Here is an 18,968-nt window from a genome sequence, read left to right as displayed (position 1 = left end):
TTACGTGATTACCATTTGATATTCTGATAGGTGGCTGTCCTGCAATTTGTGGATATATGGTTCTATCCTCTTCAGTAAGTTCCGATGTTGAAGGGAGAAGTGTTCCATGTGCTTTTGAGCCATCAAAGGACCTATACAAAAGTTTTGAAGTTATATCAATTTGAAAAAAAAAAAAAACATTATGGACCCACCACAAGGAACCTGTTCGTGACACAAAGTATAATCCATAGTCCGCGAAAATAAATGAATATTCAAAGAACTTTGAGATTGCTTGAAGTTGATATTGTGCACAGAGACCGCGTGTTGCATCATCATCACAGTGCAGTGGACTTGTGTAGTTATTGCAGCTGTAGAGTGTTGCACCAGAGGTGCCAAGTCGATCTCCAGCAGCTGAGGCTTCCTTTAACTCCTGGTAAAGAGGATGATGAAAAAGCCGTGCAATCTCAGACATGACCATAGAATCCTGCTAATTTTTAGATTCAATATATAAATCACAAATAAAAGCATACCTCTGCTGAGTTGAAGAGTGCATTTATATCTTCCTGGGTGATTGCCTCCATGCCTGCATAAAAAGTGTAACTGTCTCCAGATGCACCACCCATTGCAGCTCTTGAACCATGGCCCATCATTTTACCCATACTATATGATTCAAATTTCTTTCCCCGGTTGATTTTTTTCACATTGCTAAGCTTGGAATGATGGTCCACTAATTGGCAAAGAGTGTCTTTGTCAAAAGCATTGTGTACCCAAAAATCAAGCTATCATATTATGGTCAGATTTTCTTTTTCTTGACTAATAATCTCTTACCGTTTCTTTACTTGTCTTATCACACATCAGAAAAACTTGAAGCCCACATCTTTCAATTATCTGGAGGTTAGGCTCAATTCTGACAAGTTTCAAACATGGATCCTCAGGCTTCAGGATTGGTTTAGGTTGTGAACCAGGTTTTGCATGTGGGTTCTAAAAACAATTCAAAATGAATAGTTCAAAATTTATAAATTTGATATACCTTTAATGGTTCAAGTTGAATCTCAGGAGGTGCTAGAGAAACACCACACCCGATCACCGATGGATCAACCACTTTGGAAGAATCAACATAAATGGTTTGAATGCACTGTTCTTCCACTGGTAGATTGTTGCATGTTTTGCAAGGTGAATTCAGTCCCTAATTGAAACAATTCAGAAAAAAGCAAGATATGAAAACTAATGCCAACCTGTCGATTTTGTAGAACATGCCCAGAAATCTTCTTTCTTAATTGAAGAAAATCAAGAGTTCGCTGAAATATAAGTTTCAGAATGGGATCGGTTTTGTTGTTGTTGTTGTTTTGGTGTTGCATGATATTTTGAATATGTGTCAATGCATCACGATAAATTTGTTCATTGGTATCTGGGTTGGTCAGAGAGGTTGTCTAGAGAAGATCAGTTACATGATAAATTATAATCAATAGCACTTACATCATATTGTTTGGCTTCTAGTGCATAACCTAGCCAATATTTGATTGCAAATTGGAAGTTTCTGAGATTAAGGAATGAGTAAACTGAAGATGGATATGCATCTCTGGGAATCATGTCAGGATATTTCAAAAGAGCTCTGATAAGCTCTTTTCCTGTAGACACTTTACTCCAGGTTGGTTTTGTCTGGGTGGAGTTATATAGAAAGCACCTCTCTAATTAAATAAAAATATACTTTGAGTACAGGATAGTCAACTGTGCTTTCTTCCCAGGCGTTTTTTTCTTCAATAGGAATCCAGGAGTGTATCACAAGACTTAGAGTTTCCGAGATGCGATTTTTGCGGAATAGTTTTTTGACAAAATCTGCTTTCCACAAGGCTAGTCCTCTTGGATCACTCCACTGATGAACACTCTGTGGAAGATTTGAGGCCTAAAAAAAGGTTAACTAAGCTGGGAAATAAAAATAAGTTCTACCTTGACAGTCTGAATCCATTCAGGCATTTGATAAACTGATTTTTGCACTTGGCGCAGCTCCCTTAGAACATTCACAACATTCTGATAATGCTGTTCAGCTTGAATGGGATTAAGATCTTGGTTCTAAAAAAATGAGAATAAACATATAAAAATATTTTAGAGCTCACTATTCTTTCAGCATAGGCTTCATTGAGTTGGGTTACCCATTGTAAGCATTTTTTAGCCCAAAATCCATAATTTTCCTTCAAAAGGCGATTCCATTTACTAGCACCTCGAGCATGAATGGGTTGTGCATCAAAAGCATCAAAGGTAAGAGGAGTGCTGTCTGTGGATGTGGTGTTTGTAACTCGAGCTCTTTTTCTTGGAGGGGATTGTTGATCAGATAAGGCTGGAGTGGATACACTTTCCTCCAAAGATTCAACATCACCAACTTCCTCTGGATCTTCAATAATGATGGAATTAGCCCCAGTAAGATCTTCAAGCCTGTTGTTCTGGTGCTGCTGAAGTCCATTGTCTCCAAACTATGGGCAGTAAATAAAGTTCCTCAAGTACTGGGTATTTGCTTACCCTAAGACCATCAATATTTTTCTGTAGCGATGCAAGGAGTAATGTTGCCTCCTGTGTTTGGCCATGGAAAATAAGGTAATTAACATCCAGAAAGGTCTGGAGAAGTTCTGGCTGTGGCAAGTATTCCACTTCTCTCATACCAGTGCATTTACTGAGCCATTCATGAATGTAATGCCACTAATAAAAAGTGAGCCAACTAAATTGGTAGGATAAAATGCTGATTACGTATGTTTCTTGACCACAAATTCGCTCCCTCAGTTGTCTCTCCCACTCTTTGATAGATGTTCGGGTCAATGATGATGATGGCTTTGAGAGTTGTTTTAGTGAAGTCTGGATTATGTTATCAAGGTCCTCTGAGACTTGTGCAAGTGGGTGTAGGATAGGAGTCCAGGCAGACATGCTGATGGTAAGTGACTGAAGTGCATAGGCTGGCAACAATCCCAGTGTGGCAAATGTCCCACCCTTGTCACACAACAGCACCCTCGTTTTCTTGTCCTTCTTTCACTCTTGTTCCTCACGCAAAACTCTTGTTTCCGGGTTATCTTTGGGCATCTTTGGGGTCTTTGGAAAGATCGAGACCCCAGCAGGGTTCCAAGCTGCCAAATTTGGCAGGCAGTCACAATACGCTGGGAAACTCACTAGGACACTCACCTAGACTCGTGGAGTATTCATGCCTCTACCACCGTTTCTCACCTTTCTCATCATTTATTCGCGTTCCCTACTACCTTCAGCACATTTAATCTGCACGACATGAGCCTCCGTAACGACGACCACGAAACCCTGCAGTGGCACGCCCTGACGCCAGGCACGATTTTACCCACCGCATCAGGGGCGTCAAACGCCCATGTTTCCCTACTTCCGTCAACAGCACCTTCATCTGCTGCCATCCCAATCGACCCCCAGCTTCTTCACGCCGACTTCTTCCCTGCTCGAAAACCAGGCTTGTTGCGGAAAAAAACGTACAAAGCCCACCTGTAAGCCCCCTGCTTGTTGCCCTCCACTTCTTCTCAGATCCTGCCCTCGCCTTCAGCCTTACCATCAGAAAGAGAGAGCCCTTACGGGCAGCATGCTCTCACTTCATTATTCGTTTTGCAACGCGTGCCAACCTCGACTTGCTGCGGAACGCGCTCATCCGCCGTTGATCTTTTTTTCCCTTATTACCAATTCTTCTAATCCACGCGTTGACAGGTATACCGTTAGAGGAACCATCAAACCCTCGCCGCCTAACAAGAAGGCCCTTTACATTATAATACCGCCACGGCCTCTTCAAGCGGACTAGTCTTTGAGTCCACCAAGTAGCCGGACTGAGCAAGAACCCCCGACGCTGACTTTGACGTCAACCACGAAGCGTTAGCGAAGGAGTACGCTGTGGAGGGAGTTGCTGAAACTGTGTTCGAGGCCCTCGACCGTGCAGACGAGGAGTTGGGGGACGGGGATAATCTCAATGACGACGGTACGAGTTTCTTTTCAATGTTTTTCCTATCAGAATTAAGCTGTCTCCTCTAGCGACCTATCCGGACAATTGGGCGTGTGTCAGCTGCTCAAAGAACGGAAGCCAACCGGAGGAAGGGAGGGAGTAAGACCCAGAGATCTATTGTGATGTCCTGGAATGTAAGTATTAGTGCTACCATTTTTGTTTTACATCTCCATCTCCGCTTTGTGGCAGGTTTTCCAGAAGGAAGCTCTCGCGTTAGGCAAGCTCCAAGACAACATAGTCGACGGGCATGCACTCCTCATACTTATGGACTCCAACGCCGAGCGATGCAAACGAAACCGTCAAGGCGAGCACATTCCAAATACACGCATTGAAGCAGTAAGTACCTTTGACTTACAGTAGACTACCTAACCAATAATTTCTTACATTCTCAGATCAAGGAGTTGTTTTGGTGCACGAAGGCCATATTACTACGGTTGTTGCCCGGCCTTTGGAGCATGATCAGTACGTATATTGTACCTCCACGACAAGCCTAGTCTGATTTTTTTGTAGCCATGAGCAGATTCTACACCCATCACGGTGAAGAACATGCCCGATCGTCCCGTGGTACTCCCATTCTTGTCGACAACGACAATGAGATCTGCTGGACAGAACGTGTTAGTATGTCCCTTGTGACTTACATGTCTTCTACGACCTTGAATCAGATATGGACGGATCATTTTGTATACGCTATTGATTGGAATTCGTTTATGGCTCGATGCATACAAGGATGGCAAACAACATTCCAATCTGTGAGGCCATTCATTGTTCTCGTCGAAAACGTTTCTGATAGCTACGCAACAGGCGCTCTCCTGCTCCATGTTTTGCTCCTGTTTTTCCCCGTCTTGCCCGAGCTTTTCGTTATCTCGGCAGCGCTACTTTTCGCAAGCATGGCCACCTCTGTTCTTCTCGTTTATTGTAAGGAGGGGCTCAAAACTGGTGGAGCTCCAGTTGCAGTACTTACCTCTCAAGATCGTATCTTTGATCTACTTTGATGCACGTTTCTACATGTTATTCCTGTTATACGCCGTCTCATTCGACGTATGGTACCAATAACCCGTGCCAAGAGAGATAAGTAACGGAAATAGTGTGCAAGTCCCGATGAATTTCAGAGGGGGGAACGGCATCCTACTGCATGAGATGATTCTGATTGTCAAGTCCGATTGGAGGGTAAGCTACTAATAAAGAAATGGTTCGTGAGGTTCAAAATACCAACAAGTTGAGGAAGAGACAGAAAAGGAGTGTTACTGGGCGCCAAGCATGAGCGGAGTAACAGGTACATTGTTCAGAGGTCGACCTTCCAACAATCACCTGCGATCGCGCCTGATTGAGCAGAATTCTATCAATCGCAGCGTTGATATCTCCTTGCAAGAAGTCAGGTCCATGTCGAAGTGTTCCTCGAGCTGGCGCCAAATCTTGTGTTTCGTCACGGAGTTGAGATCTGCAAATTGCATATATTCTTGTACGGGCCGCTCGAGCTCGAAGCCACTGGTTGCGCCACCACCAACAAAATGAAGGTATCTGGACTGCCAACCATGGGTATTGGCATATACAGCTAGCTGGCGGGAGGGCGCGACGAGGCAGGCTGGTGGACATGCCTTCCGTTGCTCATTGGTTGGAAATGGACTGTGGGGTATTGCAAACTGATTGGAACCTGATGGGTGTCCTGGAGATGGGTATATGCCGAGCTGAGATGAGTAGCTGCGTCGTAGTAAGTTTCTCGGCCCTTTGAAGAAGCAGTGCGAGAATGTGCATGACATTCTTGTGCTTTGGTTTGAGGGACCCAGGACCCGATGCTGTGATCCGATTCCTTGTCCCAGAGCTCGTTTTCCTGATGGAGGGTAAGAGCAGGGCAAGGCTCACGTAATCGTTCCATGATTTGAGAGGAATAGGCTCGAGATCAAACCTCCCTTCGTCCTGGTGTACCAGAGAGTTAGCGTCGTGTACTCTTAAAAGAAAGATGATTGTCTACATGAACATTCATCCTCTTGCCGGATTCACACGTGTTTGACCCCAAGAGAAATCGTGCATCCTCCAGAAAGAGTGTAGGCTGGAAAGAGAAGGCAGGGGATGCAGAACAGCGTCCACCTGATTATCTCCCACTTCCGTCGCATGATGAAAACCAGGGCTTAAATACCGTAGATTGCGGCGATCATGATCAGCGATAACGTGGGAATGAATTTGCCTTCACCAGCCACCAGGTAGGTCAAATAGACGATCTTAAGAGGTAATCAGATACCTGGCCAACGTGAAAGGGCAGAACTTACATATGCAGCAGCGGGGCTAGGTGAGCGTTGTAACCAATCAATCATGACAATGAAATGTTAAACATTCCTGTCACCAGGAGCCACAGTGTATGGATGAGCATCCCGGATGAACTGAGTTTTGAAGAGCCGGAAGTGATTGAGGAACGACGAGGTAAGATCGATGTTCACCTAGCTGGTTGGAGATGATTAACGGCTTATGGGCATCGCGCGTCCTAAGGCGGTAAAGGGTGAAGCAACGGCGCAAATAAGTGCAGATCCAAAAAGTCTCTGAAACGCCTTTGCAAAGTGATGGGAAATCGTAACAACTTCAAAGAGCTCGTAAGATGACAGTCAACTGGAAACGTCGATTGACCTGCATCATTGTCTTGAGAGATTGCTTCGCATTGGCCAGGTCAGTTTCGCCGCGAACACTGAGCAGCTGCTTATCATGAATCATTCTAGTATGGTAACCTAAGTCGATGAAAATATCAACGAAGAAAACGGACGTACGCAGAGATGAGGCGATCCTAGTCCACCATGAACAAGCACTCGTACAAAGACACCCATAACGTTCTTGATCTGACGGTACATTTCCAGCTCAAGCGGATTCGTTGTGCAGTTGTAATGGACCTTGTCGATCATCGGCATAAGTAAAAGAAGCGGGCAGCGTGAATGAAACCACGAACCTTGTTCAAGAAATGCATGAGAAGCATTTGACAGTATCGTTTACCATGTTTGCCAGGACGGCTTCGCCCATACGGCTTGCCAACTGTAACAATGGCGAAGCACGGCACAACATGATCTGCGCACTCATACAAGCCAGAATAGACCCTGCCGGCTTGGCCCCTTCACCGAGGGACATTAAACTGAGAGGTTCAGGACCCCAATTCGGTGCAGAGTCTTTCTGGGCCGGCGCGCGTACAGAGCCGAAATCAATGGAGGCGAGGAACTTGAAGCCAAATGATCGACACTCCATGACGACGGAGAGGACCAGAGGAATGTAGGTGGCAGACCAATGGCAGACAGGCACTGCGGGGATTGGCTATTGTCCACTTCCAAGCAGACCTTATGCCTCGCAAAGACATCGCTGTCAATGTTCAGTGCATTCAATCTCTTCATAGTATCTGTGCCAGCGTGAACGTGGAAAAGATTGAGGACATCGCCAGACATGAAATCGATATCCGTGGCAGGAGCCTGTGTACCAGCTAGTGGTCAAACGGTGGGGGGCACTCGTGAGGTAGTTAGTAAACTAGACCCTTGCAGATAGCAGCAGATTTCCCAGTGCTGGCCATGTTCCTGGTTTCCGGGAGAATGTACCCCAAGAACCTACACGAGCGGTGTGTCGCAAAACCCCCAGTGCAACAAAACCACAGGAAACCTAATTGCCTCACCAACGACCAGGAACTCTGAAAACCAACGACATGATCAACAAGCCACTAGTTCCATTGTGTTTTCATTCTGCTGGTTGCCCTTCTTGTCCTGATAGGACTCGCAAATGATCTCATCAGTACTAACTTGAAGCTCCGTGTCTGTCGCCCACGCGCATTTCCGCAAGTAGCTACCGACAAGGAACCACTTCCGCCCGTTATCTTTGGCGTAACTGGGAAGTTCTGCATGACAGCTTTGTAACTTGTACTCCGTATGCGTTTCGTAGAGTCGGGGCTTTGGCTTGGTTCCACATTCGTCCGGTGTCGGTTGTGTGGAAGGTGTTTGCGTCGGCGATGAGGTTGACACGGTCGTCCAAATATTTAAGATGGTAGAACGCAAAAAAAGGTGTTCAGAGTGGATTCAGTGGGTCTAGCTGTAACCTTCGTTGCTGGATTGCCGCAAGGTGCTGACCATGAGACGAACCAGAATGGTTTTTATCTGGGCGGACCATCAGCCTGAGAACGGGAGAGATACGGCGTCGATGGGACAACTTACTTGGGGGTTCTTGAAGTAGACATGTTGCACAATCTGATGGATGATTTCAGGTTGCTGTCAGTGACGTTAATCAGAAATATCTCAAGCCCACAATGACGAAATGCATACCTTGCAAAGACTCCTTATCAACCTTCTCGTCCCTTGCGACACCATCAACGCAGGTATTCCCAGGAATCCTCCTCCATCCTGTGGAACCCTTGTACGTCTGGTCGAAGTTTCCAGCACATACGCCGGCACCCATGGGCGGGAATGTGGGTTGAGCTTTGGTTGAGCTGTGAGATTGAGATCTATGGTTAGGAGACAAAACATGGGTAACATACTAAGAGTCCTCTGCATTTCGATGAACATGAGGCTGGCAGAGATGAAGCGATGTGATTAAGCAAAGGTCGGGCTTTGGTTTCATTCGAACTGGGTCACCAACTCCGAACTTTTGGTTCACTAGTTAGTGCCTTTTCTTGGCCTTTTCGCGCGGTAGCGTCTCCCCCCTGCGCAGTCGTCGCGACTCGTAATGGCGGGTTCTAAGGGCAACTGGTAAGGAGGCATTTTGTAGGGCGACAACTAAAAACTCTTCCTAGGAAAAGCTCGGCCTCGCCGGGCCGTTTCCCCTGGAGCTCCGATGGACTCGATGCCGATCTCTGACTCAGTACCAAAGTTTGGCAGATGCTGAGTTAGGAGAAGATGTCAGTGTCGTCTATCCAGCCCAGGGAAGCGCTCCGCGCGTCCTCCATTTTCATGTACCGCATGCTCATCCGAGTCCAAATGCACAGTGATGAGGCCCCCTGAAAGAGGCTGGTCTCTATTCCGGACGGAAATTTCCAAAAAACGGCTGTTAGGCCGGATGCCATTCGGACAGGAATTGGGCCTTGCGAGCGAAATAGCCGTCTGGACAGGTCTTCGCAGCTAGAGGTGAGGCCAAATCTCGAACGGACAGGTATTGACGCGTGATAAAGCTGCGAAATTCTTACAGTGGTGTATTCTGAGAGGTCCCGGGTTCAAACCGTGATGAATGCTCCTTTCTTTTTGGAAGGTTGTAGCACTGTAATCTCGTAAAATCATCTACGGATATTACATAAATCGTCGTTCGTGATAAAAATTTCGGATGGATAATGCTCTCAGCCTTGCATTGTCCTCCAATATGACACCCAACATACACGTTGATCTCGTGAACCCCACTGTATCCAAGGAATCCGAATGGATTGGAACCAACAAGGAATACTGTGATGTCCCAACTCATGTCGCGGATGTAAAAAGTGATCGGCTTCCCGTCCCACAAAGCTATGAGGGTCCCGTCCCCCGACCTCCCAGTCACAGATTTCCTCGCCCTCAGGCTTCCGCGTGTTTCCAACAGCATCGTTACCACCAAGCTGCAGCTTTGGTTCAGCGACAGTGAACCTACAACAAACCCTGATTGCCTCCTCACTCGAGCCATCCCATCTCCCCAGTTTCTCAAGCGCCTTGATGGAGCCTTTGGTCAGGCATGGTTTGATGGTGCGAAGTCAATCGTTGACCCTAGATTCAATGAGAGTCAAGATCGCTTGCCGTTATGAACTCTAGGATTCTGGAAACGAATGGTTAGCTTGGTTCAGAGTCAAGAGAAGTGGGCCGAAAGCTTACGATGGGTGGAGCGGGAAAGGAATAGACCTGGTTTGGATCAGGAGACCCAGGAGACCCTGGATGATGCACTCGCGATGTTCGACACCATTGGATGGCACTGCAAGCTTGGATACCTCCGAGGAGCAACCTCTGCCATTTGCCTGACAGACATACTGGGCACGGCATGGTTGTCAGATGATCACATCGACATGATGATGGAGGAACTCTCCAAGAATGTTGCTACAAATGCAGACCTGACGGACAGAGTCATGGTTGCGCCCCTGGCTTTTGCAAATGAGATTGAGGAGAATGGAAAGGCAGGCACATACGACAAGAAGGGGGGCGCAGTACTGCTACGCCGATATAAGAAGCACGTAACCGAAAAGAAAACCGAGAAGCTCCTTTTCCCTGTCAATATCAACAAGAATCATTGGTTAGCGGCGTTCATCGATTTCCGCAATGGAAAGATTGGGTACGGTAAGTAATCAAAAAGACCAATGTCATCAAATAACCCGATCGAGGACGGACAGGTGACTCGTTCTCTCACAAATCGGGCGCACCACGAAAATTTATGTTTGCGCTTCGTCGGTGGCTCAAGACTTGCTTCGACCTTGACCCGGAGGATGGAGGCGATTGCATGCCTCATGGACAACAAAACGACACCTTCAGCTGTGGGCCTGCGACAGGGAATACAATTGCGCATGACATACTTGGTTGCCCAGTGTGGAGCCCCAAAACAGCCGTTCTTGAGCGAGTACGTTGGTTCCTGAAGTTTGTTAAGAACATCCCTTCGTTGGTTGAAGATATCTCTCTTGGGGATCAGGTTACTGAAGATCAAATCGGCATTGATGATGTGTTGACTTACCACGTAGAATCAGATTGGCATGTCGCCATCGCAAGATACTGGTGCTATGCAAGCCGCCACTGCTGGGAGGTCTGAAATGAATATTGAAGTCAGCATTGCAATCGCGATTGGTGATCACAACTTTTTTGACCTTGCTGATTTTGTTGCTGAAAGCAACGACCACATCCAACCTCATCCTCGTGATCAGCAACATATCTCTCTCCTCAAGCTCCTCAACCCCGATGATGCACCCCATGAATCTGAGACCAGAGATCTCAATGAAGACGTTCATAGTGAATCTGATGAGGACGTCAATTTGAACGAATATCCCTCGTCATTTGCGGAGGAGACAGGTGCAACTAGTGAGGTTGATCTATCAGAGGAGATGAAAGGCGGCGAGGAACGAACGGTGGCGGATGAAGAACAAGTCAAGAAGAACAAGTTCATGTCATATTTTACTGGGTGTGGGAATGAAAAATCAGTTCGGGAAAAGGAGACCAAGCTGAAACGAAAAAGAGAACCTAAAGAAGACATTGCTAGCCCATCGAAATCAGGTTCTGACAGCGACGTCAGTAATAGGGCAAAAGGAGTAAACAAAAAAGCTCGAGCAGGAACGGGGGGAAGCAAGGCCGCCACGTATTCGCGCTCCAAGCGAGAATCATTTCGAAAGGGCACTCTTAAAATTGACGACAACGCTCTCGAGAACTGGAAGAAACAAATACTCATCGACGACCAGCACGCAGAGTTTGATCCATCTAATGTAACTCGTATCCGTCATTCTGGATGTGGGCGTTATTTCCAGGTCAAGGAACCACTAGATCTCACACGTTGGCGAACTCACATGAAAGAGTGCAAGCCAAACAAGAAGAGTGCCAAGACTCGCTCATTGTTTGCCATGGGATGGGGGCAAAAAGCTGGAGGCGATAAGGCGAAGACCGCTCAGAACGTCAACGCTAGCACCGTCCCCACGAAACCCTGCCCTGGTCTTACTGAGCTGGACGATGGTCGGGTTCCAAAGTACCTGTATCGAAGTGCGGCACCCGGTGGAGGTGGAAAGAGTACTCAATCCATTGCGAAAGAGAAGTTCAACCAGTTGTTTAGCAAGTTGTCGAAACAGAGGAAGAATGAAGTCTTGGACCATCAGCGACAGGGACACACAGCCATCAAAAGCTTCGCGTCTTTTCCACGACCTGTCAAAAGGATGTACCTGATCGAGCGCCCAACCGCGCCCTTCCTTGCGAATGATGTCAAAGTGTTTTATCCTCCAAAGGGTTCAGAGCTGCTCTACGAAAGCCCACACCATTGCCTGAAAATCAGATTTATGTCAACACAATCACTGTGGGAAGCGTTTGCACCCCGTATGAGTGCTTCATTACACTTGAGCCAAGTGTGTAAACACTTGGCGGAAGTGTGTCTCACACCCATCTGAAGTGATGCACTAACCTCAAAACACTCATTTACGGTGTTTCATACATACAGTGATCAGCCCAAAATTGCACCGTAGAATCACTGTCAAATCACTCAGTTATGGTGTTACACTCAAATATGGTGTTTTCCTCGCCGTTCATTACCGCTACAAAATCCAGCACATAAACCATACATATAACAATGTATTCACTACGTTACTACAGCCACCTATTGGAATGAAGACAACCGGCGAGATTTCACTGACCTTAGAACTCAAACATCGCACTGGGGAGAGTCAGTGATCCAATGTCAGACTTGAGTGCAGAGCAAGCTAAAATAGAGTTACTTACAATTGCCCACCCGCGGAGTCTGAGAAGTCGAAAAGCGTCAAGTATACACATCGTATCCATCACCTGTCCAGAGCACCGAGAAGATGTGGTCATTCGAAAAAGGGCGAGGAATAGCTGCGTAATTGCGGCGGTTGTGTTTAGCGTGCGACATGGAAGCGCCTTCATTTTCTGGGAGATCTGTGCGTAAAGCTGTACCTGATCTTGACACATCAAATTGGATTTCTAAAGGGATGAAATGCGTAGGGAGGCACGTCGGAGGAGGGCGCGACCGTGGTCGTTCAGCTGTAGAAGCGGATAGCAGATGAATGACTTACGGGTGCCTCAGGTATAAACTCCGTGCAACTGGCACAAGGGGACAGAGCAACTGTGAGTGCCAATTCGGGTCAGGGAGGATCAAGGACATTGTTAAGGCGCGGGTGCTCACCGATGCCCAGCTAAACCGTCCAAACACCTGTTTATCCTCCCAAGTTGCGGCTGCCTTGCCCTCACTCGTCTCAAATCCACAGCAGCACCCAAATATACAAGAAATCACCTCGGAAGCTGGCTTGTGTCGCGTGGGGCGTGGATCGACTTCTCAAAGGCTGCCTAACCGGTGCCGCGTGGCGTGGTGGGTTGCTCTTGAGTATGATTTATGCGACGTTATTTAGTATATCTACATAGTTCGGGGTGGGGGGACTTACATACCACGCATATATGGTGTCTCATCACACCGTTGTCCTCGATCTTGGGAGTGTTCGCTGAGGGGGGGTTAAATGAACGTTAAGGACCTCTGTGGGCGCGTATCAGAAAGCAGGCTAAGGAGGGTCGCACCTAACCTTAGTAGATACCACTCCTGAACATCGGAAGGCCATTGGAAACAGAGGAGCGACAGAACGACGCCGTGTAGTCGCGGATGGTCGTGGCATGAAGACAAGTTGTATTTTAAATTCCGACGAACTCCTTAATACTAAATATGGACAAACAGACGCGTCGCGTTAGGAACGTCGACACTTCAAGTTGGTCGACACTCAGCCAACGTCGCCTAGACTGATTATATATTTTGCATGAATTGATTCAAGACATTAAATTGTAATGTCGGTTGGTCAGCTTTTATTGGCCTGGTGTTGGGGCCGCTTGGTTCCGGCTTGACTCTTTTAGGGCTTTGTGGTGATCTCAAGGTGATCTATTGAATGGGGTTTTCGGGGCTGCATGTTCCCAATCTTACCTCCATAAAGAGTTTCTACTTTATGACTGACCTATTATCTCCTACTTGCTGCCAATCGTCCAAACTTTGATTGAATGTCTGGCTACAAGTTAGTTAATTGAGCCTGAAAAAGTCCCCAACCGAGCGGCGAAAATCCTATCATACTTATCTTTGGGACCATTGTGCAGGAATTATTTTCCACGGAAGCCAAGATTGAAATTGACAAATACACTCAAGTGAAGTGTCCATGAGTGCACATTTCGTCTGAGTGTGGAGAAATGCACCCAAATACGGACACCACACGTGAGTGCTGAAATATCAAAATCAGTGACTAAGCACCCCATCTGGGTGCAAACGCTCTCCACAGTGACAAAGTATAGAAACCAAGTTTTGGATGAGATATATGGACGGCATATTGGTCTGAAAGATATAATTGAGGCACCAGTGCGTTCATCATACTTTCTGTGAAAGATTCGTGCTTATACTCTCCGTAGTAGAATGCAAAATCAACGCCTTGCGTCAGATATGCGCAGGGTGGATTGAGTGGAACATACGATGATCAGGTTTTCAGTGGTCTGGTGGAGGCAGTTGTCCGGAAACATGACCGTGAAGAACGTGGCGTTGGCATGCAGAACTTTCGTTATGCTCCTGCATCAGGAAAACGTCTGATCGAACTTTGGGCAACTTTCGCAACTTTGCAAAGTTGTAAAGTTGCCAAAGTTGCCAAAGTTCGACAACTTTGTAAAGTAAGGTACAATAGCTTTGAAAGTTATCGAGCAACTTTCAAAATTGTCGAATCAACTTTCAAAGTTATTTTTTTTTTTTTTTTTTTTTGTATTCTAGAGATTTACGTGCAACAAGTAATCTAGTACTACAGTGCCCAGCATGACTTCCCTAGCACCCTCGGCATGAGCTGAGGAAATTTTTTTGATTTTTTTCCTTTTTTTTCTCTGAAGAAACCCATGAAAAGAATGCATTTGACAGAGTTTTGGTGTTTTTCCCACGGTGTTTCACTTTTTTGGGCTCAAATGGAGATTTTCACCCCTCAGGAAACCTTTCGGACAGCTCCAATACGTTGGGAAACACTTAGAAATGATGTTTAAACGACATGCCATGATAGATATCCTTGATTTTCCATAAATGGTAGGACCCTATGGGACCCTTATTACCATATTAGGGTGTGCACGCACCATTATTAAGCTAGGGTTAGGGCTTGTTTCACTTTTTCAAGGTCAAAAACTTGAAAACTTGAGCTACAGGTCTAATTTTCACACTGCAGGCAGCTACAATCAATCTGAGCATGAATATGTTGTTTTTGAGTGTTTTCGGTTTACTTAAAAAATGTAGTTAGAGAAAGTTTGTTTTTGTTGATTGCCAGCCAAATCAGGTGCGGGGAAGTGATGTTATGCACTGTAAGACGCACGGGAGGCGTAAGGCCCCCTTTGGGTGTGATTATGTCTGATGGGCCTTCACTTAAGTGAGCATTAGTGTCCGTTGTGTAGCTGTAAGGTATATCAATAGTCAAGGTTTATGGTATAGCGTCCCGGGGCAGGGGGTCATAGTCTGGTGCACCCAAGGGGGTTCAAGAATTAAAAAACAGTAGCCGGGGTCGAATTTTTTTGTAAAGGCCTCTGTGCTTGACCTACCTACCTACGTAATCAGGCACATTTCTATATATGGAAATATGACATCATCGATGCGATCGCTTTGATCCTCTACTTACCCTCCCCAGACACCTCACATGCTTCGCATACCTAATTTCGTGGGGGTATCTCCAACGCAACACATTGTAGATGGTATTAAAGAAGGAACAGGTCATTTTCGGGAGAAAAATGAGAACAAGGTGGGTTGCTTCGCTTCTTTCTCTTCCTTCTGACGCTTTGCTTGCGCTTTCAAGCAGGTTTTCGTTCCACAGTGATTTTTCTTGAGATTGGCAAGTCCTATGGCCTCACAATGGATTCGCATTTTGCAATCGGGGCATACAGCATACCAATCGGCATCAAGAACAGGTTCCTAATCATCTCATTAGTAAGTTGTAGGTAATTTTTATTCAACATACCACTTCAGTTGCGTCGCATTCCATGTCGATATGTTGTTGAGACCTGTTTCAGAATTATACAAAGATTAGATAACAGTCAGCGTGAAATTTTCAGGCCGGAAATTGGCAGATATTATAAATCAATTCAATATACAACTATATTTTACATGCAGGAGCACTATTGGAGTAGTTTAAATCACTGTACAAGCCGATTGGGTACTATGTTATGGAGGGTTCCAAATTTTTTTTTTTGGGCCTGTGGCCGACCTACCTACCCAACCCCTGGTCCGGCATTCCAATCCCGGCACCCCCTTGGGTGCACCTTCTTGGTGCATAGTTAGGGCCAAGCGCTCTGCACTCATGGGGTTTTGTCTGTGGGTGCGGGTAGCGTGGGCGTGTTATTGTTCATCGTCAGAGACGTCCGAGTCTTCTGAGTCTATGTCGGGTGGTTCTGGCTCGTCGAGGAAGGAGGGGAGTTCTTTGGGTTCGTACTTTAAATGTCCCCATGAACGTGAACGCGCCTGAGCCTCTTATGAATTCTGCGAGTGCGGCTATGCCTTTGGGGGTGCCTAGTAGTTCTGGTAGCGCTATGTCGCGGTTGAATTCACGTAGTTTGTCGCGATGGCCTTCGTACCAGGTGCAGTCCCTTATAATGTGTTCGCGGGTCTGAGGGTCTTCCCCACATTCGCAGTTTGTACTCTTCTCTGGGAAGAACTGCTTCCGATATTCTCCAGTGAATGCGTGTCCTGTGCGGCACTGGATTAGGCGGCCGAAAACCTCGCGTTGGTCCTTTAGCTCGGTGAAGTGTTTTGTGGGTTTCAGGGATGGGGGGATTCTGTTGGAAATCGCGAACCTCCCTTTACGCGGCGCCCTCTGCCATTCTCAGACCCAGCTGGACTGTGTTGAAGCCTTGGCCCTGCGCAGGGCAAATGCCCTTGACGTACTGATTGGTGCGTTCCATGCCAGTTGTGTCACTTCCTTGGCGATCTCATCTGCCCTGTCGTTGCCCTTGATGTTGCAGTGGCTTGGACACCACTCAATCTCTAATGTGCAGTGGGTTGGGCTGCTGTCGAGGAACCTGGTCATTTTGCGGTGGAATTTTGCCGTATATAGTTGTCCTGGTTGTGGTTTTGGGTCGAATATTGCCCCTGCTGCCGCTGCGTTGTCGACGAAGAAGTGTACGCTTGCCACTTCTGGGTGATCTTTGATGTATTTCAGCGCCAGGCTCGCCCCCATCTTCAGGCCCGCCATCTCCGCATCGTAGACCTCTGCCCTTCCCCCTAGCCCCATCTTCCCCACAAACACCTCCTCCCCTTCGTGAAACCCCACTACGCCTGCTCCTACCCGGGGGAAACCCTTCTTCTTCACCATCGACCCGTCCGTGTAGATTACAAGGCATTCTTTTTTCTTTGTGAGTTGTTGGTATTTTTCTTTGTGGTTATCTACTAGTTTTTGTTTTTGTTTTTGGTCTTTGGATTCTGGCTTGCATGCGTTGATTTGGACTCGGCCGCCGAAGCTTGAGCTTGTCCGTCGCCACGGTGCCACCAGGTATGGATCGATTCTTTCATGGGCATGGCATGTGTGTTTTGCGATTTCGAGCAGGTTTGTTGTTCTTGCACGGTTGGTGGCTGAGTTGTTTTGGAGTCTTGGTTGCAGAGGTGGTGGCGTTGTTTCCTCTCCGGCTTTCCTCCATGGTTGTGGGAGCCGCTGTATGACTGGACTTGAGGTGCCGAGTTTGTTGAACCGTATGGCGCAGCGTTTCACATGTAGGCTGACTTGGTGCCTGATGGGTGGGACTGAGGCTTCAACCTCTAAGAGGGCATGTCAGCCACTGGGGTAGACCAGTCTACAGAGTCCACAGAGAAGGCACAGGCACCAGGGTCCAGCTCTCTCATCTTTACTAACCCCTGATTTGACACACTCCGGAATTCTCCGGTCTTCTCCCTCGTTGTACGCCACGTCGCCAAAACACTTCCAGCACCGTTTGGTGTCATCGGCTTCAACCTAGCAGGGTATCTTTACCTCAATTACAAATTGAAGAAAATTTGGAAATAATATATTTGAGTTCTAGCTATGAGTTGCTGAAGAGTGCGCCAAATTAGAGCCACAAAGAAAAGATTTACTCAAGCTCATCGTTGGAAACGGCGAGCAGCAAACAACGATGAGGAAACTTCGATGTTAAATTTGGCGTGACAAACGGATACCGCCCTGAGCGGACACTTAAATCTACGTTATGTAAGCTGATGGCTCTTGCTACGTCTCAAGCTGCGAGCTGTGCTCATTTTTGAATGGCCCTGTTAGGTCAACCAAAATACACCAGTAGCATTTTATTACGAGGATGGGTGGAAAAAGGCGGGCCAAGGTGCAACAAAGATGGGCGGAAGAAGGCGCGACAAAGGTGGGCGGGTTCAGGGACGTGGCTAAATAACACGGTCCGTGATTGATGAGCTGTTTGACATGAGGCTGGTGGAAAGTCGGAAAAGGCCGAGTCCACCATCAGTCTACGTAGAACGGTCTACCCCAGTGGATGCGAAGCTCTGACCTCTAACGCCTCGATTGGGGTGGTCCGGAAAGCTGCGCATATTAGCCTTAGCGCCCTCCTTTGTACCTTTTCCAGTGGCTTTATCTGGTACTGGCGTCCTGTCCACCACACCGGGCACGCATACAGAATCTTGGGTGACACACACGCTAGGTATAGGTGACGGAGATGTGTTTGGCTTAGGCCACGTATTGTGTTTGCAAGCATTGTCAATCCGCTTACTGCCTTTTCGCCACGTGCAGCGAGGATGGATGCGTGCTTCTGGAACCGTAGCTTACGGTCAAAGTAGACCCCTAGCCATCGTACTGTCAACTTTCAAAGTTGTTCGAAAACTTTCCAAAGTTGGGAATCCATCTTTCAGTAGCACTTTGGCACCTTTGCATGGGTACTTTGGAGAACTTATTGAGTGACTTTGGATCTCAAGAAGGATGACAGGGAACAGAAGAAAGGAATAGCATTGATGTTCAGTATCTAATACAGTAGATGTGTTCTAGATAAAGCCCTAGCTACACGCTAATCCGGAGGCTTCTCGCCTACATCTCCGTTATCGACCTGCCTGCTACCACTGTCCTATGCCGTTCACTCGGTTGTTCGGAGGAGCAACGAGATTGCACCTGGGCGTGGTCACAGTCGCGCAGGTGTGGTCGTGGTTGTGGACACGTGGGCGTGGACACATCGCGGTCATGGTTCTCGATCGTTGTCGTGAACACGTTGTGGTCGTATTCGTGGTCGTTGTGTCTTGATTGTGGTAGTGGTGGTCATGGAGTTCATTTCGTGCTCTGGGGGGGAAATGAGATTGTCCATTAGTTCAGATAAAAATGAGGGTGAAATGGCACACACCAATGCCCATCCTCCCACACTCACAACGAAAGGCTAGA

At 47.1% G+C, this 18,968-nt stretch overlaps 7 protein-coding genes across 7 annotated transcripts; 3 read left to right on the top strand and 4 right to left on the bottom strand.

Annotated features, from left to right (window-relative positions):
* Positions 1 to 122: 122 nt before the first annotated feature.
* LACBIDRAFT_329808 (uncharacterized protein) lies at positions 123 to 2,892 on the bottom strand (the record flags this gene model as incomplete). The annotated part of the gene is made up of 13 exons (XM_001883894.1): positions 123 to 131; positions 192 to 201; positions 261 to 463; positions 510 to 758; positions 808 to 960; positions 1,010 to 1,165; positions 1,215 to 1,409; positions 1,456 to 1,638; positions 1,688 to 1,882; positions 1,927 to 2,049; positions 2,094 to 2,447; positions 2,494 to 2,670; positions 2,719 to 2,892. The coding sequence occupies 13 exons, from the start codon at positions 2,890 to 2,892 to the stop codon at positions 123 to 125; spliced, it is 2,181 nt and encodes a 726-aa protein (XP_001883929.1).
* Positions 2,893 to 3,243: 351 nt separating this feature from the next.
* On the top strand, positions 3,244 to 4,962 carry LACBIDRAFT_329807 (uncharacterized protein; the record flags this gene model as incomplete). The annotated part of the gene is made up of 7 exons (XM_001884012.1): positions 3,244 to 3,467; positions 3,807 to 3,946; positions 4,031 to 4,104; positions 4,160 to 4,306; positions 4,363 to 4,432; positions 4,481 to 4,584; positions 4,633 to 4,962. The coding sequence occupies 7 exons, from the start codon at positions 3,244 to 3,246 to the stop codon at positions 4,960 to 4,962; spliced, it is 1,089 nt and encodes a 362-aa protein (XP_001884047.1).
* Positions 4,963 to 5,170: 208 nt separating this feature from the next.
* Positions 5,171 to 6,007, bottom strand: LACBIDRAFT_303298 (uncharacterized protein; the record flags this gene model as incomplete). The annotated part of the gene is given in 4 exon segments (XM_001883893.1): positions 5,171 to 5,663; positions 5,674 to 5,804; positions 5,838 to 5,884; positions 5,967 to 6,007. 1 exon segment carries the CDS (start codon positions 5,561 to 5,563, stop codon positions 5,171 to 5,173), a length of 393 nt encoding a protein of 130 aa, XP_001883928.1. The 5' UTR covers positions 5,564 to 5,663; positions 5,674 to 5,804; positions 5,838 to 5,884; positions 5,967 to 6,007.
* An 89-nt stretch (positions 6,008 to 6,096) lies between these two features.
* Positions 6,097 to 7,189, bottom strand: LACBIDRAFT_303296 (glycosyltransferase family 2 protein; the record flags this gene model as incomplete). Its single annotated transcript, XM_001883892.1, has 7 exons — positions 6,097 to 6,186; positions 6,235 to 6,250; positions 6,309 to 6,539; positions 6,591 to 6,652; positions 6,724 to 6,843; positions 6,900 to 6,982; positions 7,030 to 7,189. 7 exons carry the CDS (start codon positions 7,187 to 7,189, stop codon positions 6,097 to 6,099), a joined length of 762 nt encoding a protein of 253 aa, XP_001883927.1.
* Positions 7,190 to 7,638: 449 nt separating this feature from the next.
* Positions 7,639 to 7,894, bottom strand: LACBIDRAFT_303295 (uncharacterized protein; the record flags this gene model as incomplete). Its single annotated transcript, XM_001883891.1, has 2 exons — positions 7,639 to 7,788; positions 7,859 to 7,894. 2 exons carry the CDS (start codon positions 7,892 to 7,894, stop codon positions 7,639 to 7,641), a joined length of 186 nt encoding a protein of 61 aa, XP_001883926.1.
* A 1,264-nt stretch (positions 7,895 to 9,158) lies between these two features.
* On the top strand, positions 9,159 to 13,355 carry LACBIDRAFT_294863 (uncharacterized protein; the record flags this gene model as incomplete). Its single annotated transcript, XM_001884011.1, has 9 exons — positions 9,159 to 9,624; positions 9,691 to 10,206; positions 10,260 to 10,483; positions 10,602 to 11,960; positions 12,205 to 12,274; positions 12,402 to 12,509; positions 12,656 to 12,696; positions 12,871 to 12,937; positions 13,309 to 13,355. Exons 1-9 carry the CDS (start codon positions 9,414 to 9,416, stop codon positions 13,353 to 13,355), a joined length of 2,643 nt encoding a protein of 880 aa, XP_001884046.1. The 5' UTR covers positions 9,159 to 9,413.
* Positions 13,356 to 13,791: 436 nt separating this feature from the next.
* On the top strand, positions 13,792 to 14,430 carry LACBIDRAFT_329804 (uncharacterized protein; the record flags this gene model as incomplete). The annotated part of the gene is made up of 4 exons (XM_001884010.1): positions 13,792 to 13,816; positions 13,842 to 13,957; positions 14,011 to 14,259; positions 14,383 to 14,430. 4 exons carry the CDS (start codon positions 13,792 to 13,794, stop codon positions 14,428 to 14,430), a joined length of 438 nt encoding a protein of 145 aa, XP_001884045.1.
* Positions 14,431 to 18,968: the final 4,538 nt, after the last annotated feature.

This window comes from Laccaria bicolor, genomic scaffold, assembly GCF_000143565.1.
Source record: "Laccaria bicolor S238N-H82 LACBIscaffold_23 genomic scaffold, whole genome shotgun sequence".
Lineage (NCBI taxonomy): Eukaryota > Fungi > Basidiomycota > Agaricomycetes > Agaricales > Hydnangiaceae > Laccaria > Laccaria bicolor.
The sequence above is the reverse complement of the archived record's forward strand: the minus strand, read 5'-3'. Positions and strand labels throughout refer to the sequence as shown.